Here is a 22,613-nt window from a genome sequence, read left to right as displayed (position 1 = left end):
GCCTCGCTGGGAGAAGGCGGTTGTATAGGGGAGCCTTCCCTCGGGGTACTCCTTGCGGAGCCTTGGAGCTCTATCTCCACGGTGCTCTCCCCGTCTTCTTCCGTGCCGAGTTCTCTCTCGGTAGCGTTGTATTCCTCCCGGGACTCATCGGGGACTACTTCTTCAGTACTGGCGGGGTGTGAAGTCATGTCTGGTTCCCACTGGTCCCCACCGTGAACTTGGTCAGTTACATTAGAACCCGTAGGGGCCTCTATGGTCGGGGTAGTCTGGGCGTTGGGGTTAGACATACTTTTACTTTCTAGTTTTACCGCGTTTACTGTTAGTAGAAGACTAGGTTGTTGACTGACAGCGTAAGCCTCTAAGTACTGAGGGAGCCGTCGTTCGCGCTGCGGGCGTTGGTTAGGAGGATCGTTTCGTGGAGTGTTCATCATAGGCCATTTCAATATTAATAACACTATATTAATATTACACTGATTACCATCCGGCTCGAAGGACCAATTGTAACTGAGGGGTACAATTCCCTGACTGTATTACTAGATATGATACTTACTACCACTACCTTTGTACTTAATATTCGGCCACCCAGTACTCGGCATAAATATATTATGATGAACACTGTCACGTAGATGAAACGGATCCAACACAAATGTACGAATTAGAAATAGGTCTTTATTTCTACACAGCGATGGTGTGTAGAGCAAGCACTTAATCAAATCAATCACATTTATGAATGGGAATTAGTATGCACTTTTATGGCAAGAGTATTCGTCGGTATATCAATAGAGAATGTCCAATCTCTGAAGGCGCAGGTGGTACATATACGACCTGGAATAGTTAAGGAAGAACAGCAATGATACTTTAATGATTATAGACTGGATACACTAGGGGGGGTTAATCCGGTCGCTTGTAAGCCGACAGGAGTAGGAAGGGGGGGGGGGGTAGAGTCCGGCTGCCTCATCCGGCCAAGGGTATCCCAGGTGAACCCACTGTAGTGCCGTTCAATGCGCCGGCGATCCTTGGACCGCAGATGAAAGCAGATGGACTCTTTGTGGGCCGGCGTCCTCCGGTCCACGGAGGAGAGACGTGAAGCGACCTCGTCTTGCAGAGCGTCTCCTCACCTTGCGTCCTCTCCAGGGGGGGGGGGGGGTTCCAACACACGGCAGTGTCGGGGGTCTTTATCCATGGAATAATCAACGTATACAAAGCATAATCCGTGCCTGGGAAGGCGGGCTGTCGTCGGTAGAATAATCCGGTATACAGGTCCACTCGCTCGTCGGCTCTAGGGCTCCTCGGGTGCAATCTCACATGGGGTCGATCATCCTGGATAAGCAGCCAGTTTTCTGCCCGAAACGATGGGGTGCTGACTACGGTAGTATTCTCACCGCACGAAGCACTATATATTAACAGACTATTATTAGCTTAATAGACTACGTCCAACTCGACGATATAGTGCCAAATATGACTATTCAAATATTAATATACACGATGTCTCAATACCGATGGTAGGCCGAACTTGGCCTTACTCCCACACGTGGCGTCGCGGGGAGGCTTTACGTCTGTCACTCTATTGGAGGGTAAGAAACTGGACTGAAAAGGAAGTCTTACTTTAGTAGCGCAGTATATATACGCACTATGAACAAATAGTCCCATTAGTGGTGCGGTAGCCAGATTCCTACGCGGAACTAGGACTTGTTCGTACATGTTGAGCGGTACGTTTGAACTGGGTCTGGGGGGTATGGCAGCCTGGCACCAAGGTCTCGACCAATAGTAGAATGGAGACTATTATGGGATGTTCAGTAGGCTAGAATGGATATTCAATGCATATTGTACAAGGAATATACAAGGAATATTAGAGAATATACAAATACAATTAAATATATATATATAATAAATATATATATTCGGTTTAATCTGGCCCTTCACAACACCTATATTTACATCACAACACCAGGACGTAATGCCTATATTTACATCACAACACCAAGACGTAATGCCTATATTTACATCACAACACCGGGACGTAATGCCTATATTTACATCACAGCACCAGGACGTAATGCCTATATTTACATCACAACACCGGGACGTAATGCCTATATTTAAATCACAACACCAAGACGTAATGCCTATATTTACATCACAACACTGGGACGTAATGCCTATATTTACATCACGACACCAGGACGTAATGCCTATATTTACATCACAGCACCAGGACGTCATGCCTATATTTACATCACAACACCAGGACGTAATGCCTATATTTACATCACAGCACCAGGACGTAATGCCTATATTTACATCACAACACCGGGACGTAATGCCTATATTTACATCACAACACCAAGACGTAATGCCTATATTTACATCACAACACCAAGACGTAATGCCTATATTTACATCACAACACTGGGACGTAATGCCTATATTTACATCACAGCACCGGGACGTAATGCCTATATTTACATCACAACACCGAGACGTAATGCCTATATTTACATCACAACACCAAGACGTAATGCCTATATTTACATCACAACACTGGGACGTAATGCCTATATTTACATCACAGCACCGGGACGTAATGCCTATATTTACATCACAACACCGGGACGTAATGCCTATATTTACATCACAACACCAAGACGTAATGCCTATTTACATCACAGCACCGGGATGTAATGCCTATATTTACATCACAGCACCAGAACGTAATGCCTATATTTACATCACAACACCAAGACGTAATGCCTATATTTACATCACAACACTGGGACGTAATGCCTATATTTACATCACAACACCAGGACGTAATGCCTATATTTACATCACAGCACCAGGACGTAATGCCTATATTTACATCACAACACCAGGACGTAATGCCTATATTTACATCACAACACAGAGACGTAATGCCTATATTTACATCACAGCACCAGGACGTAATGCCTATATTTACATCACAGCACCAGGACGTAATGCCTATATTTACATCACAGCACCGGGACGTAATGCCTATATTTACATCACAACACCAGGACGTAATGCCTATATTTACATCACAACACCGGGACGTAATGCCTATATTTACATCACAACACCGGGACGTAATGCCTATATTTACATCACAGCACCGGAACGTTATGCCTATATTTACATCACAACACCGAGATGTAATGCCTATATTTACATCACAGCACCAGGACGTAATGCCTATATTTACATCACAACACCGGGACGTAATGCCTATATTTACATCACAACACCGAGACGTAATGCCTATATTTACATCACAGCACCAGGACGTAATGCCTATATTTACATCACAATTTTTTTTAACAAGGTGCTTAAAAAGTCATTGACATTCAAATCAACCATTCGCATTAAATGTTTTGTTCATCCATGATCAAATTGTTCTGAATCAAGAAATCGTTTTTTTGGTTCCGTTTTAATAAAATCTGACGAGTCGCTGTCTCGCACGCTCCAACTGCTTTTCCTCATTTCTTCGCGTGTGATGCTCTAGCTGGCAAGCAGGCCAAGAAGATGCTTAAAGTGGAGATGAAGCATAGCGATAAATACATATTCATAGCATCACATTAGTATTTAGATAAGCCACAGAAGAAATCACGTTATAGAAATAAGCAGTTTCTAAGAAAAAACGATTTGTTATGTGCATTTCTGAGGCATTTATCATTATGGGCGCGGCCATTTTGTTGCTGACGTCATGGGGCTGGTTGGCTGCATGCAACACTGCAGCTCACTGCATCCTACTGACCACCTGAGGAGACTTGCACGCAGTAGCACACTGACCTCCAGAGGCTGTAGTTTGCAATGGATCTCGACGAGGTGGACAGACAGACAGGTTCATAGAAACCCAATTGCATATGCATTTGAGCCTATTAGAGCGACACCAGTGAGACGTGCTCCTCCTGTTGAGCTGGACGACGATGGAGAAAATAACATGCCTGAAGATGATGGCCGTATGATGTCATAATCAAACATTCTAGAACATTTGTGATGTTGTATGATGTCATAATCAAACATTCTAGAACATTTGTGTTCTATATATATTCAACAATTCTCTCAGCATTTCCTGGCATTTCTTCAGACTACAACATGAATCCAGACTGGTTTGACCGAAGTCAAACACGTGTGGGTAAAGCCCTATTTTTGATAGTGTTTTTTGTCTATTTCAGATATATACAACTTCTGTACTGTATATAGTCATCACAGCTTCTGTACTGTATATAGTCATCACAACTTCTGTACTGTATATAGAGTCATCACAGCTTCTGTACTGTATATAGTCATCACAGCTTCTGTACTGTATATATAGTCATCACAACTTCTGTACTGTATATATAGTCATCACAGCTTCTGTACTGTATATAGTCATCACAGCTTCTAACTACTGTAGTCATCACAACTTCTGTAGCTTCTGTACTGTATATAGTCATCACAACTTCTGTACTGTAATAAATACGTATGTAGCAGGGAAACTGCTATTTGTCCAAATGCCCTGAAATAACCAACTGCACCGGGGTACAAGGAATAACAACTTTATTTCATAAAGGTACCTATGCTAAACAATTATACAGAGGACACGGGATCTATTAATTAAAACCTATCATTCATTACCCGGCCCATTCACATCACATGTATATAGAGTCATCACATTTATGACTAACGTTCTGATACAGAGCAAGGTATCAGGTGAGACTAGACTTTCGTATTGTTTACATCAGGGTCCCCCATTTTCAATTCATAATGACATTTATGACTAGCGTTATGATACAGAAAGCTAACGTTATCGTACCTACTGCATATCACTACATGTGGCTAGTCTAAATATAGACAGTCTGCAAAGATTATATGCGAAACACTGATCCAACACCCTGATTATACGTCTCGCTCTCTTGCGGTAGAAGCGCGTCTTTGAGCACGGTCTCCGGCGCAGGGCTGACGCTGGGGCTGGTCTGTCCATCTCTCCTGCACTATAGCCACTGAAGTCGAAGACCGAGGGAACAGCATCAGGCTTATTAGTGGTCTTCTGGACAAACCTCCCATCCTCTTCAAAGCCCCCCTCAACAACATAATCAGAGGCAATGAAATGTTGCCCGCAGGTCTTCGTCCACTGTCCAACAGGTGGATCGCGCCGCTTCAGTGCAGCCAGCCAACGCGCCAATAAAAGTGTTTTTTTTCACTGGTAATTTGTGGAAATGAACCACCGTTCCTCTCTCTTTCATGCGGTAAAATTCGTTCGAACAGCCGGGAGCAATACAAAAGCACCACCGCGGTCCCGATGTTTGGTAGGCAACATTTTATTTACAGACTGACCCGACAATCCATAGGCATCTAACCAACAGTGTATACTAGGAGCCAGACCCAACCAGCCCCATGACGTCAGCAACAAAATGGCGGCGCCCATGTTGAAAACAGGGATATTATATTTGATTTTTCAGACAAATAAGCTAGATTTCACATTTTATTATAGGACCCTGTCTTACACAAGGTACACAACAAACAAACTAGGATCACATTGCTCACTGCTTCACCTCCCCTTTAAAAAACAGCATTTAAAAGTGAATTGTATCCTTCGGGTGACATCCTTGAAAATGAAAAATAGTGCTTGAATTTCATTTTGCAATGTCTGTGGGAACCCTGTCTAATGATATTTTGCTCTTTTCCTCTCATTCTAGGAAGGCAGGTCTGGGCTCAGGTCTGACACTGCAGGGGGCTGTACACCCAGAACTGGCACAGAGCGGAGAACTGGTGCGTGTGGTTTCTTATTGTATGCGTGTGATTCTTTGATCTGTCCAGGCGTCGGAGCCCAGGGCTTCCTCAGTTCCTTACACTTGTATTGTCTCCTGCTCTCAGGCGGTGAAGGCCATCGACCAGTTTGGAGCCATCGTTGAAGATCTGCTCATCAAACATGGCAAGAAGATCATTGGTGAGTGTTTTGTGTGTGGTGTCAGACATATGAACTGAAACACATTAATTTAGCTAGTTTATAGCCAGACATATGACCTCACAGATTAATTGTGCCAGACAGATTCATCTAGCTCAGACCTGGGCATTGTACGGCCCGCAGGCCGGATACGGCCCGCGGGATGATTCTGACCGGCCCGCGAAAGATTACATGATGATAATATTTTTTTTTTTTATATATAATTTTTTAAACTTTTTTTCTTTTCATGTCAACGTTCACACGCACAATATACGCTTACCTAGGATTTGACTTGATTCAACAACAAAGCAGTCGGGGCAAGCCAAAAACGGTCGAAAGTGTGGTTATTTGATGTTTGGATTTTTTTTTCACAACTGAGGTAGGTAGATTACATTTTTAGAGACTAAAGTACAGAAAAAAAGGTATCGTTGGGTACCGGTATCGATTCACAGGTACCGGTACCATATCGGTTCAAATGTGAACGGTACCTGGGCCGTCTCATTTTGTTTATCATTTTGGAAATAAATTATATTTGAATAAATGATGATTTTTTTTTTTTTTTTGATTTTGATCAATCGTTTATTTTTTTTTTTATTATTGCAAAACAAAAATTATTAAAAGTCAGTACTCAACACACAATGCATAATGAAACTAACAATTAAGGTGGCTAAAATGACATGAAAGTACAGAAACAGAAAACAAAAAAAAGTTTATAATAATATTTTACCGTATACAGTGTATATCCAACGAAATTACCAATTATACCAATGCCTTATACAGGATATACCCCTAATACCTATTATCTAAAACCCTACACACATATGCTCCAGCTCGAACCCCCCCCCCTCCCGGACCCCTCCTTGGATAGTACCTCCATTATCCCTCACTCCTAACCAGATACTACCATTATAAGCTAGCTTTTATTCTCTCCACCACTTCTAACCACATTGACATTTTGGATTCATTGAGACCCAGAATTCTTGCTGTAGATATTTCTTGATAAATCACATCGAGATATGTAAGAAACCAAACCTTCCGGCAAATTTTTTCCGGTTGAAACCAGCGTGATGCAATCAGTTTTTTAGCTACTGTGATACCCGATAAAACCAATCTCTTTAGCTGTGGATTTACTGCAAACTCAAAAACATCATTCAATAGTAATACAGAGGGGTGTACTGGTATATTCCAAGATACGAGTTTTGATAATTGATGGGTCACATCTTTCCAGAATGCCATAACTGGTGGGCAGTCCCAATACATGTGCATAAATGTCCCTTCGTCTCCATTTGTACATTGGGAGCATTTTGAGTCTTGTTTAAGACCCATTCTGTTCAGTCTTATAGGAGTCAAGTATGTCCTGTGAATATAGTTAAGATTGATTTGTTGATGGTCCGGGTTCCTTGATGTAAGACGGACATTTGCCCATGCTCCTTGCCAATCAAAGTCACTTTCCAGGTCTGGTATATCCCTCCTCCAGACAGAGTCTAGTTGGAGGGTTTCATACGAGGACGTTAGTAATTGATAATAAAAACCTGATACAAAACCTCTCGATGTCTCTCTTTCATAGAAGAATTTGTGGTATCTGTGGTGTTCAACTGGTATGTCTAATGGAACACCGTGAGACTTCAAACATAGCTGTAACTGTATGTAAAAAAGCCATGTGGACCCGGTGAGGTTAAACTTTGTGCATATTTCTCCATAACTACAAAAACCCTGGTTGTTAAAAATATCCCCTAATGAGTGTATGCCTTGCTCTTCCCATATAGGGAATCTTATAGGACGTTTTTCAATTAAGAGTGCATTGTTATTGAATAAGGGAGTGTGATTATGCCATTTTTGTGGGTTAGGATATTTTTTTTGTGTTTCACGCCATATCCGGATTGCATGGGTAATTATGGGGCCAAATTTCCGCTCACAGTGCTTGATTGGTAGTTTAGTGTGTGCTATGTCCTTCAGTCTATGTGGGGCTACTATGTTTTCTTCCAATTTTCTCCAGGATACCAATGCCTGGGGATCAAACCATATTGTCAATGGTCTTAATGTGTATGCCTTAAAATATTGGAAAAAATCTGGAACTGCCATGCCACAGTCTGCTTTATTTCTCTGTGCGGTGGATCTTTTTATGCGAGGTGGTTTGTTATTCCAAATAAATTTGTATGTGGAGGAGTGTAATCTTTTCCAGTAACCCTCTGGAGGGGGTAACGGTAGCATTGAACTAATGAAGTTGATTCTAGGTAGTACATCCATCTTAACTATTGATACCCTTGCCTGTACTGAGTTTTTAAGTTTTGCCCACCTGTCCAGGTCGTCTTTGATTTTGTTCTGTATTTTTGTGTAATTGTGCTTCACCGTTTGTCTTATGGTGGGAAATATTTCCACACCCAAGCATCTAAAATGTTTTACCATAGGTATCTCACCTGGGAGGGTTGTATCTTTTTTTGCATGGGTGTTAAGTGGAAGGAAAGCCGACTTCGGCCAATTTATTTTAAATCCCGATAAATCACCAAAGTTCTCAATCAACTTGAGTAGATGAGGCAATGTGGTGTTGGGGCTTTGCATGAACAATATTACGTCGTCCGCATATAAACTAATTTTATGTTGTGTGCCCTTGATTACGATTGGTTCTATGGATTGGGATTGTCTTATATATTGTGCTAAAGGCTCTAATGATAGATCGAATAGTCCGGGACTAAGAGGGCAACCCTGTCTGGCTGAGCGTGATACCGGAAAGATTTTGGAGATGAATGTACCTGTTGTAATCATGGCCGATGGGTCTTTGTATAATACTTTAATCATATCAATGAATCCTTTTCCTAACCCCATCCTTTCTAATACTGCCCATAGATACGACCATTCCAGCCTGTCAAAGGCTTTCATAGCATCCAGGGACAGCATCGCCTTAGGTATGGTGTCTTCTTTGTCTGCATCTAGTACGTGCAGTATTCGTCTTATGTTATCAGTGATCAGGCGACCTCTTATGAAGCCCGTTTGGTCCGGATGAACTAAAGACGTCATATGCTTTTGTAATCTGATGGCTAATACCTTAGAGTACAGTTTGACATCGGTTCCGAGCAGTGGTGCAGTGCTGGTATAACGCGGTATAACAGCGTTTTACCTCGGTCACTGAGGCTGAAGTACGCGCAATCGCGCACGGATATGTTCCCGCGTGTACGCGCAGTCACGCACACAAAAATCCGCTGTTCCCATTCGTTGTAACTAAGTACCGGCTCGGCCCGCGGCCACCGTTTTTACATAACAAAAGCACAGGTAGAGTAGGCTGACCAAACGTCCTCTTTTGCCCGGACATGTCCTCTTTTCACGCCCTGTCCGGGGCGTCCGGGGGGGGGTTTATTAATTCATCGAAATGTCCGGGGTTTCACTGTTTTTTAGTTTCAGTTTCACGGCCCTTTGCGAGCATCTGAAGGCTCGGGGCTGCATTTTTCGCCGAACATATAAATTACCGAATAAAGCGCTATTCGTTGCCGTTCGAATGCCATCTGGATCGCCAAAATCCGTGCCTCGGTTCTCGAGTTACATGCCGATATGTCAGGCATGCGACTTTTTACATGGCATTATCCAACCGGACTCCCGGAGAAGCATGCAGCTGCAGAGCCGCAGAGCCAGCGGCGCTCTCTGGGCCGCGCGCTGACGGCCGCGCTGTGAGGCAATAGTATCCAGCTGCAGGACGAGAGCACCAACACTCTCAGGACCGCAACACTTTAAGGACCCACACTTTAAGGACCCTCTCTTCCATTGGCTGATTTGGGTCACATGACCGTCCCACCCAATGGCTGAATTGGAGTATTGCACTGCGGGATTGATTGATTGATTGATTGAAAACTTTATTAACAGATTGCAGAATGGGTACAGTACAGCTAAATACATACAATTGTTAAGGGGATGCAGACCAGAGAAAGACTTTCGTCTTGTTTACATCAGGGTCCCCCATTTTCAATTCATCATAACATATATGACATACACGACATACAGATAGACAGTACTGCTACATTTATGACATATACCAGATTTGCAAATACAGTACTGTTTGTGATACAAAAGTTTCATACGCTGCTACCTTTTTCAGCTTCTCTATTTCAAGGCAAAAAAAAAATATCTGTGCCAAAAAAAACTGTGCATGCGCGCGCGCGCGCGGAGCGTTTGACCTACTGTCAATTTGCCACTGCACCACTGGTTCCGAGGAGGCTTAAGGGTCTGTAACTACCGCACTCAGTGGGGTCTTTGTCTTTTTTGAGAAGGACTGAAATGAGTGCAATATTGTCGTGTTTATGGAAGCTCCCCTCCTTGACGGAGTATAAGATCATATTTAGTAATAAGGGTCCAATTATGTCCCAACAAGAGAGGTACATTTCTGATGGGATACCGTCTCTTCCAGGAGCCTTACCATTTTTCATTTCGGATATGGCCTTCTTGAGTTCCTCTAGTGTGATCGGTGTTTCTAACTGTTTAGCGTCATCCTCCGAAAGTTTAGGGAGAATAATTTGATTAAGATATGTGTCCATTTTGTTTTGATCAAAGGTCGTTTCTGATTTATATAAGTCGGAGTAGAATTCTTTGAATGTATCGTTTATTATTTTGGGGTCTGTTTCAAGTACTTGTTGTTTTCTAATGGCAGTTATATCTGCAAATTTTGCATTAATTCTTAATCGCATGGCTAATAGGTGACTAGGTTTAGAACCTTGGGAGTACTGCTGTTGTCTTGTGCTGCGTATTTGCATTTCCGATTGTTGTCTGTATATGGCATTGATCTCTGTTTTTAGTACGTTAACTTGATTTTCTAGTCTAGTTGAGTTGTTGTATTTTAAAGAATTAAATAACGTTGAGTAAAGCGTTTCCAGTTCAGACAGTTTTGTGCATTGATTCTTGCGCATTATGGAGGAAAATCTATCAGTGAAATCCTTGATCATACCCTTTACCGACATCCATATTATTCTGGGGTCTTGCACCGAGTTTGCATTCTCCCGTAGGAATACTGAGAGCTTCTTTGAGTTGTGTAATGAATTCCTTGTTATTAAGCAGCATCGAATTAAAACGCCATCTTGGGGCCCGGGAAGATAGTATACCAAATGTTGCTTTTAGGAATAAATAACAGTGATCTGATAGTGCATTGGGTATCATTTCCACTTCATATTTATCAAATAGTCTCGGGATGCAAAGACATAATCAATTCTGGATAATGTGTTATGTCTCGCCGATCGACAAGAGTACTTTCGGGTCGTGGGATTAAGTGAACGCCATAAATCATTTACACCTGTAATCTTTGACCAATCCTTTAATGCTTTAGATGATTTTTTTTGTTCGCTGGAAAAGGCGAGGTAAGATTTGTCCATCCTTGGATTCCAAATGGCATTAAAATCTGCACCTATTATAAATGAGTAATCGGGATGGTTTAACATTTCATCGGTTAGTGTAGTGAAGAAACCCTCTTCGTACAAATTTGGGGCATATACCGCTGCCAACGCTATTTTCCTGTTATTGTGTACAATCCTAGCTATAGTTATACGCCCATCCGCATCCGACCATACCCCCTTTAATTCAATATTTAACTTACGTCTGACGACTATGGCTACACCTCGAGTTCTCGTACCAAAAGAAGAGTGACTAATATTATGGTATGTGTTATCCGCTAACGTATCTATGTCTTCCTCTAAAATGTGCGTTTCGCTTAGTAGAGCCACGTCCACATGTTCTTTTTTCATCAGTGTGAGCACGCTTTTGCGTTTGTGTTTGTTTATCCCACCAGTGTTCCATATCATTATATTCAAACTAGCCATAATCCATGCATGTTTTTGTGTAGTTTTTGGTAATGCTTCTGGAGTGCGAAGCTACAATAGATGTACATCCAATTATTGAGGTCCCGTTGAGAGCCGAGCTTAAAAACATATATATATATATACAAATAAAAAAAAACTTTTTTCCCCTCACCCAGAGAGTCGTACAGGCCTGTGTTCCAAAAACACATCGTCCGCGTATGACTCCCTCCCTTAGGCCACCGGATTGCCCAAACTGAGCTTTGTAATCCTAATCTTCCTATGCTAATTGCCATAGGATCTAACATTTTCATTCTAATACAATAGAATGTCGCTTTTGGTCTTGCGCCTTCCCTTACTGTAATGAAATATTATGAAAAATGAAAAAAAAAGAATAAACTTTCATCGATATATTCATTTGAACCCTCTACTAACTTATGTAGGAAACATCAGAAAAAAGGAAAAGATTGTAGAGAAACATTAACACCTTAATATGAAGAACAATGGGAAAGAACAATGTAAGATAAAAGAGAGAAAAAAAAATAAAAATAAGGAGTGAGAGATCGAATAAAACTCAACGTGGAGAAGCCACTAGAACAGAATTGAGTAATTAGATAAAAGAGAAAAACGGAGCCTTTTAGAGCTACAATGTGCCAATCTCTACATCAGTGGAGTGATTATTTAAATTGTTAGAATAACCTTGTTGTGCTCATACGTTTAGGTGTGGTTGATTATTATAATTTTTTTAAGTCTTATTAAGGCCTGATTAAACTTCAGTCAATTGATCATATGCTTATGCTTATACACACCGGATGTTAATGTTAGAGTTGCAGGCCTTTGTTGTAATGGTGCATTATATTCTAGAAGGTTGTAGAATACACTAGTATAATACTAACAGACTGTTGTTATGTTCCAGAATGATCTTCCTACCCAGGGTTCATGACTACTAGTATTTTCGGGAGATTTCTAAGTGACCCAGAGTAGGGCTGGGCGATATAACGATAACGATAAATATCGCGATATATTTTAATAATTGATATTGAATATCGAAATAAAAAAAAATAAAAAAATCGTTTTTTTTTTTTTTTTACCTGCAACAGGGCAGTTTTAAAACCAGAGACAGTGGACAGACTTGTCTTTCTTGCCTGCAACTTAAAGTAATGGCTTTGCTTGTCCAAATGACAATACTGACCAAATTCAGATTTCTTTTTCTCTTGTCCATTTATTTTGTTTGCTTTCTAATTTAAAATACATTTTGAAACCGTCTGTACACAGTAGGCTATGTGTGCTAGCAGAACTAGACTCCAGTCACGAGTCACGGTGCACATGTGCGGTGGTTTGTCCACCAAAAAAGCGCCAAAAGATCGAAAATAAACTAGCAGAGCCAGAACTGTTCAACTCCTCTGGAGCCACAGCCAGCAGAGAAGCCGGTTTACTTTAGCTTTTAAACCAGCTGCAGCCTGAGAACTGGAGTGTGAGGGGTGTAACACTAAAGATGGCGGCAATGACAAATAATTGCTGCAAAATAAACATACATCTGTTGTTAAAAAAAAAAAAAAAAAAAAAAAAAAAAATTATACTTATAACAATTCGATAATTATCGATATCGAGAAATAAAATAAAATTATCATATCGTTATCGCGATATGATTTTTTTCCATATCGCCCAGCCCTAACCCAGAGCAGTCGAGCGATAAGCCCAGAATATTCCAGATTGTTCTTATTGTCAATGATATATTCTTGTCTCCACGGAAACCAGAGGTCTGAAAATATAATGCATTACGAATCATATTATACACAATATGCCTTGGTGTAGCCGGCATGCATATCATCTGCTACTTTTGTTGAGCCCGGATAAAGTCATTCTAATACTGATATACACAGAGAAAGAGAGAGATGAGAAGGCTTATCTGTTTTTAGACAGTGTTTCGCTCTGCCTTGGGGGTTCTGCTCCATGTAGATTCCAGTATTCCTCGGCTTCTTTAGGCGTGTGTAATCCTACCCTACGGCTGTCTCTGCCCACGATCGATAATAGCGCCGGGTATACTAGCCTTGGTCTGAGGCCAGACTTAAACAATTTCTGCATCACCTACTTGTAGGAGAGACGCCGAGCAATGGCCTCTTTGCAAAGATCCTCGTAGATAAATATTGGGTTTTCACCATGTTTCAGCTTTCCCCTTTGGTTGCGAGCAATTTTGATGATGTCATCTCTTATTGCCGTCTTCCGCAGAGTAACAATGATGACTCTTGGCCCGTTGCTTCTTTGATCCCGAGTACCGATTCTGTAAGCTTGGTCCACTGTCGGCACTGTGTTTAGAAAGTTGTTACCCAAAATCTCTGATAGCACTGTTGGAAAGTTGTCGTCTGCGCAATTGACTGCTTCATCAAGTCCTACAATGCGGATGTTATTTTGCTTGTAGTAGCGTTGGGTTTCGAGTAGCCTCTCCATCGCTTCATCTTTAACTTCTTGTATTTTCCTCCGGCATGCCTCTTCCACCCTTTTTATCTCTTTTGTTACCTCTGTCATACCAACGTTGATGGTGTTCTCGTTCTCTTTGACTGCCCGTGTAATATCTGTCACCGTATTCTCCACTGTCGTGATTCGCTCGGACTGTACAGCGACCGCTTTCTTAACTTCTTCTAATTTAGCATCGATGTGTTCGAATTTAGTATCGATGTGTAATTTGAAAGCGACCATCTGTTCTTTCATCAGGATAGTCAGTGAGTTGAAGTCGGGTGGTGTAATTGCACTGCTTGTGTCAGTTGATGATATGGGTGGGGATCCGATGGATTTGTTTGCTATTATCTTCTCAAAATCACTTGCTTTATCTCTCACGGTCGTTCCTGTTATGTTGTCATCTATTGTCTCCCTCTCGGGGCCAATAGTCGTTGGTCCCGGTGTATTCTCCTCTATATTCCCCTCGTCGGGGCTTGTCACCGACGGATCTGCCGCAGCGTCGCCTGTTATTTTTCTTGAACGTGTTTCAATCTGCGCCGTTGGAATTGCTGTTTCTTGTTTCTTTCCAATCTTTTTCTTATCCTTATCCATGTTGTCTTTTGATATAGTTAGTAGAAGGTCTTAAAAATGATATTTTTTAAAGCTAACCTCACCTTTTAATTGCCAAATAATAACATACACTCTTACCATGCTCATTCGGCCCCCTGGGAAAAATAATTGCCCACCCCTGATCTAGCTAGTCTATAGCCAGACGGATTCATCTAGTTAGTCTACAGCTAGACATATTGACTGAAACAAATGAATTGTCATCATGTCTGGTTCAGGAGTATTGGACCTAGACGTGTGTAATAATCACCATGTCTGGTTCAGGAGTATTGGACCTAGACGTGTTTAATAATAATCATGTCTGTTTCAGGAGTATTGGACCAGACGTGTGTAATAATACTCATGTCTGGTTCAGGAGTATTGGACCTAGACGTGTGTAATAATCACCATGTCTGGTTCAGGAGTATTGGACCTAGACGTGTGTAATAATCACCATGTCTGGTTCAGGAGTATTGGACCTAGACGTGTTTAATAATAATCATGTCTATTTCAGGAGTATTGGACCTAGACGTGTGTAATAATCACCATGTCTGGTTCAGGAGTATTGGACCTAGACGTGTGTAATAATCACCATGTCTGGTTCAGGAGTATTGGACCTAGACGTGTTTAATAATAATCATGTCTATTTCAGGAGTATTGGACCTAGACGTGTGTAATAATCACCATGTCTGGTTCAGGAGTATTGGACCTAGACGTGTTTAATAATAATCATGTCTGGTTCAGGAGTATTGGACCTAGACGTGTGTAATAATCACCATGTCTGGTTCAGGAGTATTGGACCTAGACGTGTTTAATAATCACCATGTCTGGTTCAGGAGTATTGGACCTAGACGTGTCTTGCTGTGTAATGATCACCAGGCTGTTTCTTTTGCTCCTCCTTGCAGATGAACAGTTTGTCCTGAAGAGAATCGCTGATTCTGCCATCGACATGTATGCCATGGTGGTTGTCTTGTCAAGGTACACAATCGCACCTACGCTATACTATACTATAGTACGCTATAATATGCTATACTACACTACGCTATACTATACTGCGCTATACTATACTATGCTATAATCATAATAATCAACTACCCACCTCATACTGTAGTCTACCCATATAACTCTGTATGATAGCATGTACAATAGTGCTGTATATAATTTATATATTTACTGCATACATATATCCATAGCTGTGATTATACCTTCATATAATTCTTCTATACATCTACTTATACACCTGCTTATAACCCATATAACTATGATGGATGGCATGTACAATAATGCTGTATATACCGTATGTATATTTCTATTCTTACCGTATATATATATATATATATATATCCAAATCTGTCTGTACATACCTGCATATAATCCTTTTTACATATCTGTAGATGCTATATCTGTACATATTCCTTACCTACTCTTACTAGTTACGCTGCTGGCCAGTATGACTTACTACCATAGTGTCTTTGTACTGTACTTGTACAGTAGATTAGATTCTCCCTTGTCTATATTACTACCTACTATACTGGTATGTCTTCACTACTACTGTATGCACCCAACACTGCAGCACCCAAGTTTCAACACTGTTTGATGAACATTGTTCCAACATTGAAAGAGTTGTACCCTTCCTGCTGACTTGAACTGAACTTGAGTCTCTTTTGGATAAAAGCGTTCAGATAAATGACTACAGTAAATGTCCTCTCTGTACTTTGTCCTAATGTACAAGGTTTAATGTAATGTCCTCTCGGCACATGTCCCCCTGCAGGGCGTCTCGCTCTCTGAGTCAGGGTCTCCCCTCAGCCCAGCATGAGAAGATGCTGTGTGAGACGTGGTGCATGGAGGTAAGCGCTTCTTCAGGAGAGCACTTGTGTTGATCACAGTAGTCGTTCTTTCCACACGTTTGTGTCCAATCCGGGTGTTGAACTATCAAAATGCTACAGAATGGCATGTAATACCAGAGGATTGTTAGCATATTATAGCAGTAGTGGTGGAATCTTCGACCGAAATAGAATGTTTGTTCCGATTAGTAATTTGGCTGTACATTGACTGTTATGCTATGGTTGATGGGAAGTAGGCTAGACTCATTTAGCTAGTCTACAGCCAGACATATGACCTCAGATTAATTTAGCTAGTCTATAGCCAGACATATGACATTATGATGGATACACAAAATGGGTTTATTTATGTTGATTTAATTTAGTTGTGTTGATGTTTCCATTTTTGCAAAATGGGTATGTACATTCTGTTTGGTTTTACGCAATAAGTCTATCGGTGTGTTGTATGTGTGTAGGGGCAGGTATATATACGCATTTTTCTTCTTCCTGTTCCTTTCGGCCATGGAATTTGGTGAATTATATTAATATGTACTGTTGGACTGTGGTAATTCCATGTACGAATAAATAAAAATGATGATGATGATGACATATGACCTCAGATTCATTTAGCTAGTCTACAGCCAGACGTATGACCTCAGACAGATCAACGTACACCTGCATCTGCTTCCTTTGCGTCTCCTGAACTGGTGGAGGGCGGTTCCTGGCAGTGATTATTTTCTATATTTAGTTTGGGCCAAATTGTCAGCGTGACTCATCTCGAGGGCCGGCCGAGACTCGTCCTTTGACTGATTTTTATTGAGCGTTCCCAAGATGTTTTCCTTCTAGGCCCACAAATCGCCTCATTAATAATTTGAAGACGTACCAAACACCCTGGTTACAGATAACGTTGAGGAGATTAATAATTTTCAGGCAGTACTCTCGTGTCAGCAGCTTTGACGTTGACCTCTCCCCCCCCCCCCCCCCCCTCTCCCTGCTATCAGGCCCACGACAGGATCATGCAGGATGTCAAGTCTCTGCGCTCCAGCCAATCCAGGCAGATCTTCAAGAACCTGCGGGCCATCTCCACTGCCGTGGTGGAGACCGGAGGTGTGGTCTCCCCTCACCCCCTGGGCTTCTAATGCGTCTGCTGCCGTCTTCTTTTCTAACCCCCTCTCTCTCCTCCTGTTTTCTCATCCCTTTCTTCTCTTTGATCTCTCTTCTGTGTCATTGTACACTTCTGATGATCCCATCTCTTTGTTCCAAACACACACAACCCATGCCGTACTGGTACTTCCATCTGTATTGTGTGTCCTCTGCCTTTTAAGCTAAACTGCAATAACTGAATGTTTTTTTTAAGATATTAAACTCATGAAAACAATGACCCGACTTCCATATAACTTATAAGAGGATTCAACATCCAGTTTCATGGTTGTGGTGTTCTTGCCATGAGAATATCATTTATGTGTCTTGACTAACGTACGGTACTAAGGTTGATGGCGTGCGTTGCATAACGTTAGCTTTGTATGTTGCAGTGTTGATGGTATTAGCTTGGCTAATGTATGTCGCTAATGTTGGTAAGAGCTTCGCTAAGGTACGTTGCTAACACCGCTAGCTAATGCGTTACCTTGTGGTTCGTTGTGGGCTATGCTGTGATTTTGGGTCTGGGAGCTGGGTCTACTTTTGTGGGGACAGACGGAGATGCAGACGTACGTCATGCTGTGAAATGGAAACTTGTGTCTACTGTAAAATATCTGTTAATAGGAAATAATCTTGACTGTGCCATCAAGTGTGGGTGGAATTCTTACATGTGCTATCATTGTTTCACTGTTTGTTGATGATCTTTTGATTTATTTTATTATTGACCCACTGTAGCACTGTCCACACTGCAGTAATGAATTGGTTTCGTCTCTGTTGATGATATGATACGAACAACATCGATGCAACTTCAATGCACTATTGCTATCCGCATGGCCAGTTAGTCGAACGAGGTTATTTAACATAAGCAAACTAAACGCAGGTGTTTTTTCATTTTGTATGGTTTTTATCAATACATAATGTTGTCTTTTTTAGTGGATAATCATATTGAATGCAGTGGTGTTTCTGTATGTCTTTCATGCCTTTTATGTGTTCATTTAGTCTCACTCTGTGTCCGTCAGTCATCAGGAGTTTGCCTTTAGAAAACCAATCGCACAGATGCTGTAATGAGGTTCCTTCACTGTGACTCGAGTCGACCGCGGAAGGAGAACTCTCATGGGAGATGGATTTGAAAATGTGCAGGTTAAGTCATTCTTTCATAATGACCGTCGCAAAAAAACGACCAAAAAAGTTGCAGCAGTTTTCTGTCGAAAGTAACCAGCCCCATTAAGTGTAATTGTAGGTAATTCACCCCCAAAAAAACATTCTGCTTGCTTGGTTTATGGAGGTCATTAAACAAAAAGGTTTAAGTACTTTAAGGTTTTTAGTACCTAAACAGTGTATCTAAACGGTGTGTATTATAACCAAGTGTGTACATACCTGAAGTATGTGTAACTTGATATATTTGTTTGCTTTCTTAGGCTACATTCACACTGCAGACGAAATTAGCCCAAATATGATTTCTTTGGCTCCTATGTGACTCGGATCAGTGTGAACGGCACAAATCGCATGGAATCTGATCTTTTCAATACTGATTTGGGACACTTTCATATGTGATATCAGATACAGGTCTTGACCTTTTGCAATGCTACCTGAACAGTCATGGGACTTTCATGCGACTTTTATGTCATTCTAGATTGACATTTGTCACATTTTTTAAGTTCCATCTTCTATTATTGGTCATTTGCACACGTGGGTCAGTTCAGTAGCATGACCAGTTCACACTGGAATCTGATATTGGCCACGTTTAACAAAAGGTGAACAACAAAACCAATCTCTGCAATAAATTAGAATTGAGCACTAAGGCCTGCAGTGTGACTGTGAACATAGACCAACATATTTATGTCCAAGAAGAATCCATTGTCCTATATCCATGCAGTCATATTCATCCGTCTCACACATACGCGTGGCCTGTCTTGTGCCTGATGGGTTAGAAGGCAGCTACCCATCAGGCAGCTACTGTGCCTGCGTTGATTGTTTTTGTGGATTTTTAAATGACTTTTCTCTGTGTACCTGAATAGAGTACCATCTGGGCCCTGTACAATAACGCTGGCTTTCTAGGGGCTCTTTGCTCTGTAGCCAGTACCTCGACCAGAAAATTGTAACATGTTCGAATTTAAGAAGTAAATAAATATTGAAACTCAGAACGGGAGACTCTGCGTCTTATCTGTGTGTTGAATGTCATGCCTCCTGACCCACTTCCCAATTCTGTAACATGTTTTCATAACCACCTAGTTTCAGTTCTGCACCAAGGCCCTTCCAGAACTTACTGGAATGTATGTAACCCCTTCCTGCCCTGTACAGATCAACTGTATCTTTGTGTGCGTGTGCCCTGTGGTTACCATTGAGAATCTCCCTCGCCTGAGTGTCTGCAAGTCTAAGGGAATAAAAGCTCAACCGCAGAACTGCCACCTAATGTGTTCAAAATCCCGACGCCTTGTTATTTTTTGTTCACCAACGACAAACGGCTCACCACCTCAAGCTTTCCTTTGTTTTTAATTGGCGATGACGAGCATATTCACAGAGAACGTTCACATTTGTCCCAGGGATTTCGATCATAGTGGTTGACCATGATTCACAAGGTGGCCATTTTGCTCTTACGCCATGCTCCTGTTTGGGTTCCTTTCCACGTGGTTCCCGCCTTGTTGAGAACGGGGTGGAAGGAACCCAACCTGAACGTGACATGTAGGCAAAATGGCTGCTGTGTGAATTATGGTCGATTGAGGTACTTTCTCAGCTTTGTTTCAGTTCAGTATCGTTGCTAATACAGCCCTTAAATGCCTGGTCCACCTAATGGAACGGTAGAGGCGGTCATCGTCTTACACCATTAACCGTGACTAACATTCTGCTGAGGACCGTAATTCATTAACATGAATTAACTCGTCCTGACTATATATTGACGGCTCGGCCGCAACAGTTTCACCGGGCCCCAAGCGCCTAGGTTTTGAAATGGTTTTTCCACATATATAAACAGTTAATCCAGTTTAATTGCACTATTTTTCAGTCGAGTTGAGTAGGTGTCCATTCACAGTCTCCAGTGTTGCCGAACTGCATTTGGACCAACAGGTGGATGCTGTCGTCTACTGGCTGTGCGTCAATGACTCATGTATCCATGTCCGAACGTCTGTCTGTGGACCTCCTGTGTCTCTGGAACCAGGGGGGTTTCCCTGGACCCATAGTTCACTCGTCCCAGGCCTTCAGCAGAGAAGCTCTGTTGGTCACCCAGCGAACATCCAAGGCATTCAAAATGTGACCGAATGTGACTGCTTTCTAGATTCTCAAAGAGCTTTACAATGTAATGAGGGTGGAAATTGCCTCCTTCACCACCACTGTGTAGCACCCAACCTTGGGCTACGCACTGCAGGCTCAATGGCTGCCATACACTGGCACCAGGCACACATCGCAATACACGAAGGCTGAAAGGCTCAGGACACAGGGATTGATATGAGCCAATTAAGGATGGGGGAGGGGATGATTAGGTGGCCTTGATGTCAGAGACCTGATTGGGAATATTTCCAGGAAACCCCTACTGTTTGTGATAGGCGCCCTGGGTTTCTTTAACGACTTAATTCAGTCGGGAGCTCCTTTAATCTCCCGTCCAGAGGACGGCACTCGCAGCTGTACGGTGTCCCCATCACTGTAACAGGGACATGATTACTGACCAGTCCAGAGGACAGAGATTGCTCCCTGCTGGATGACAACACTTTCCGACAACGGCCTTGACCGAACCGGTGATCTTCCGACCATGAGTCCGGAGCGCTACCCATGTAGCCACACAATCTCTCAGTCAAGTGTGTACTGTTTGGGACCTACTCTTCAGTAGGTGCACAGATCAGAAATGATCGGCCCCTACACTGGATGTGTGCTGTATGGGAGCGCTGTCTCTTGAGTCCTCTCCTGTGTCCTCTCGTTAGTCCAGTCTTTTAGAGTTTTCTCTTCCGGTGTCTCCAGGGGGAGGATGGTCTGCTCCGTCAGTGTCCTCTCTCTGGGGAAATGGCAAACATGCAAAGTCTGAAATTAAAATACATTTGTATAATAAAAGATTGCCACAATGGAGAGCTTATAGTACGGAAGTGGTGACACGTGGCGACATGTCTCGGGTGCATCCTCAAGAGGGAAGTGGTGCCCTGCAACAAAGATTTCCTCTCGACGTGGTGTTGTTATTTTCCTTTTGACGTCGGTACAATGCTCACTAGACTAATGACAATCAATAAATGGTAAATGGTGCATTCGTATAGCACTTTACAATTTGTTCCTCACATTTTACCCATTCACTCACCGATGGCGGTTGGCAAGGTTGGGAGCAGTTGGGGGTTAACTGTCTTGCTCAAGGCAGGGCGGCTAGGTGGTGTAGTGGGCAAGGCACTCGCCACCAGTGTGGAGACGCTAGGATTCGCGTGTTCGAATCCAGCTCTCCACATTGTTTTTCAGTTTGGCTGGTCGTCCGCAGTAATACACATTGGCCGTATTACGGGGAGGGAAAACTGAAGGGTGGGGATCGAACGTTGTGAACAAGCGACTCCTACAGGTCGGTTGGTGCGCCTGCGCAGTAGAATCAGGAAGTGTCGGGGGCAGCGTGAGCCTCCCACGCGTTACTCCTCGACACTGAGAGATCGAGCTGCACAGGTGAAAAGATGCGACTGCTGTTACCTCAAGTACCGGAGGGGACTTGTGCTATGTATGACTTAGTCCACATTGCAGCCGGCTTGTGGGAGGCAAGAAACAGCGTTCGTGACAGGGGAGGGTTGAATTGGATGATACGAAATTGGGATGGGAGAAAATATGGAAAAATGGGAGAAAAAGTGGATAAAAAAAAAAAAAAACTCTTGCTCAAGGACACTTCGACACGCTGCCCAGGAGGAGCGGGAATCTAACCGGGAACCTCTGGATTTACCCGACTAC

At 42.3% G+C, this 22,613-nt stretch overlaps 1 protein-coding gene across 1 annotated transcript in view; it reads left to right on the top strand.

Moving 5' to 3' along the window:
* acadvl (acyl-CoA dehydrogenase very long chain) overlaps positions 1–19,852 on the top strand; it is an 82,291-nt gene extending 62,439 nt beyond the window's left edge. The window contains exons 16-20 of the mRNA XM_084311680.1: positions 5,700–5,772; positions 5,878–5,950; positions 15,663–15,735; positions 16,529–16,604; positions 17,579–19,852. Coding sequence (XP_084167806.1) covers positions 5,700–5,772; positions 5,878–5,950; positions 15,663–15,735; positions 16,529–16,604; positions 17,579–17,716 — 433 coding nt within the window. The 3' untranslated portion in view covers positions 17,717–19,852. The remainder of the gene's footprint in view (positions 1–5,699; positions 5,773–5,877; positions 5,951–15,662; positions 15,736–16,528; positions 16,605–17,578) is intronic.
* Positions 19,853–22,613: the final 2,761 nt, after the last annotated feature.

Source organism: Notolepis coatsorum (assembly GCF_963971535.1).
Source record: "Notolepis coatsorum genome assembly, chromosome: 4".
Classification (NCBI taxonomy): Eukaryota; Metazoa; Chordata; class Actinopteri; order Aulopiformes; family Paralepididae; genus Notolepis; species Notolepis coatsorum.
This window is presented reverse-complemented; position numbering and strand designations above follow the sequence as displayed.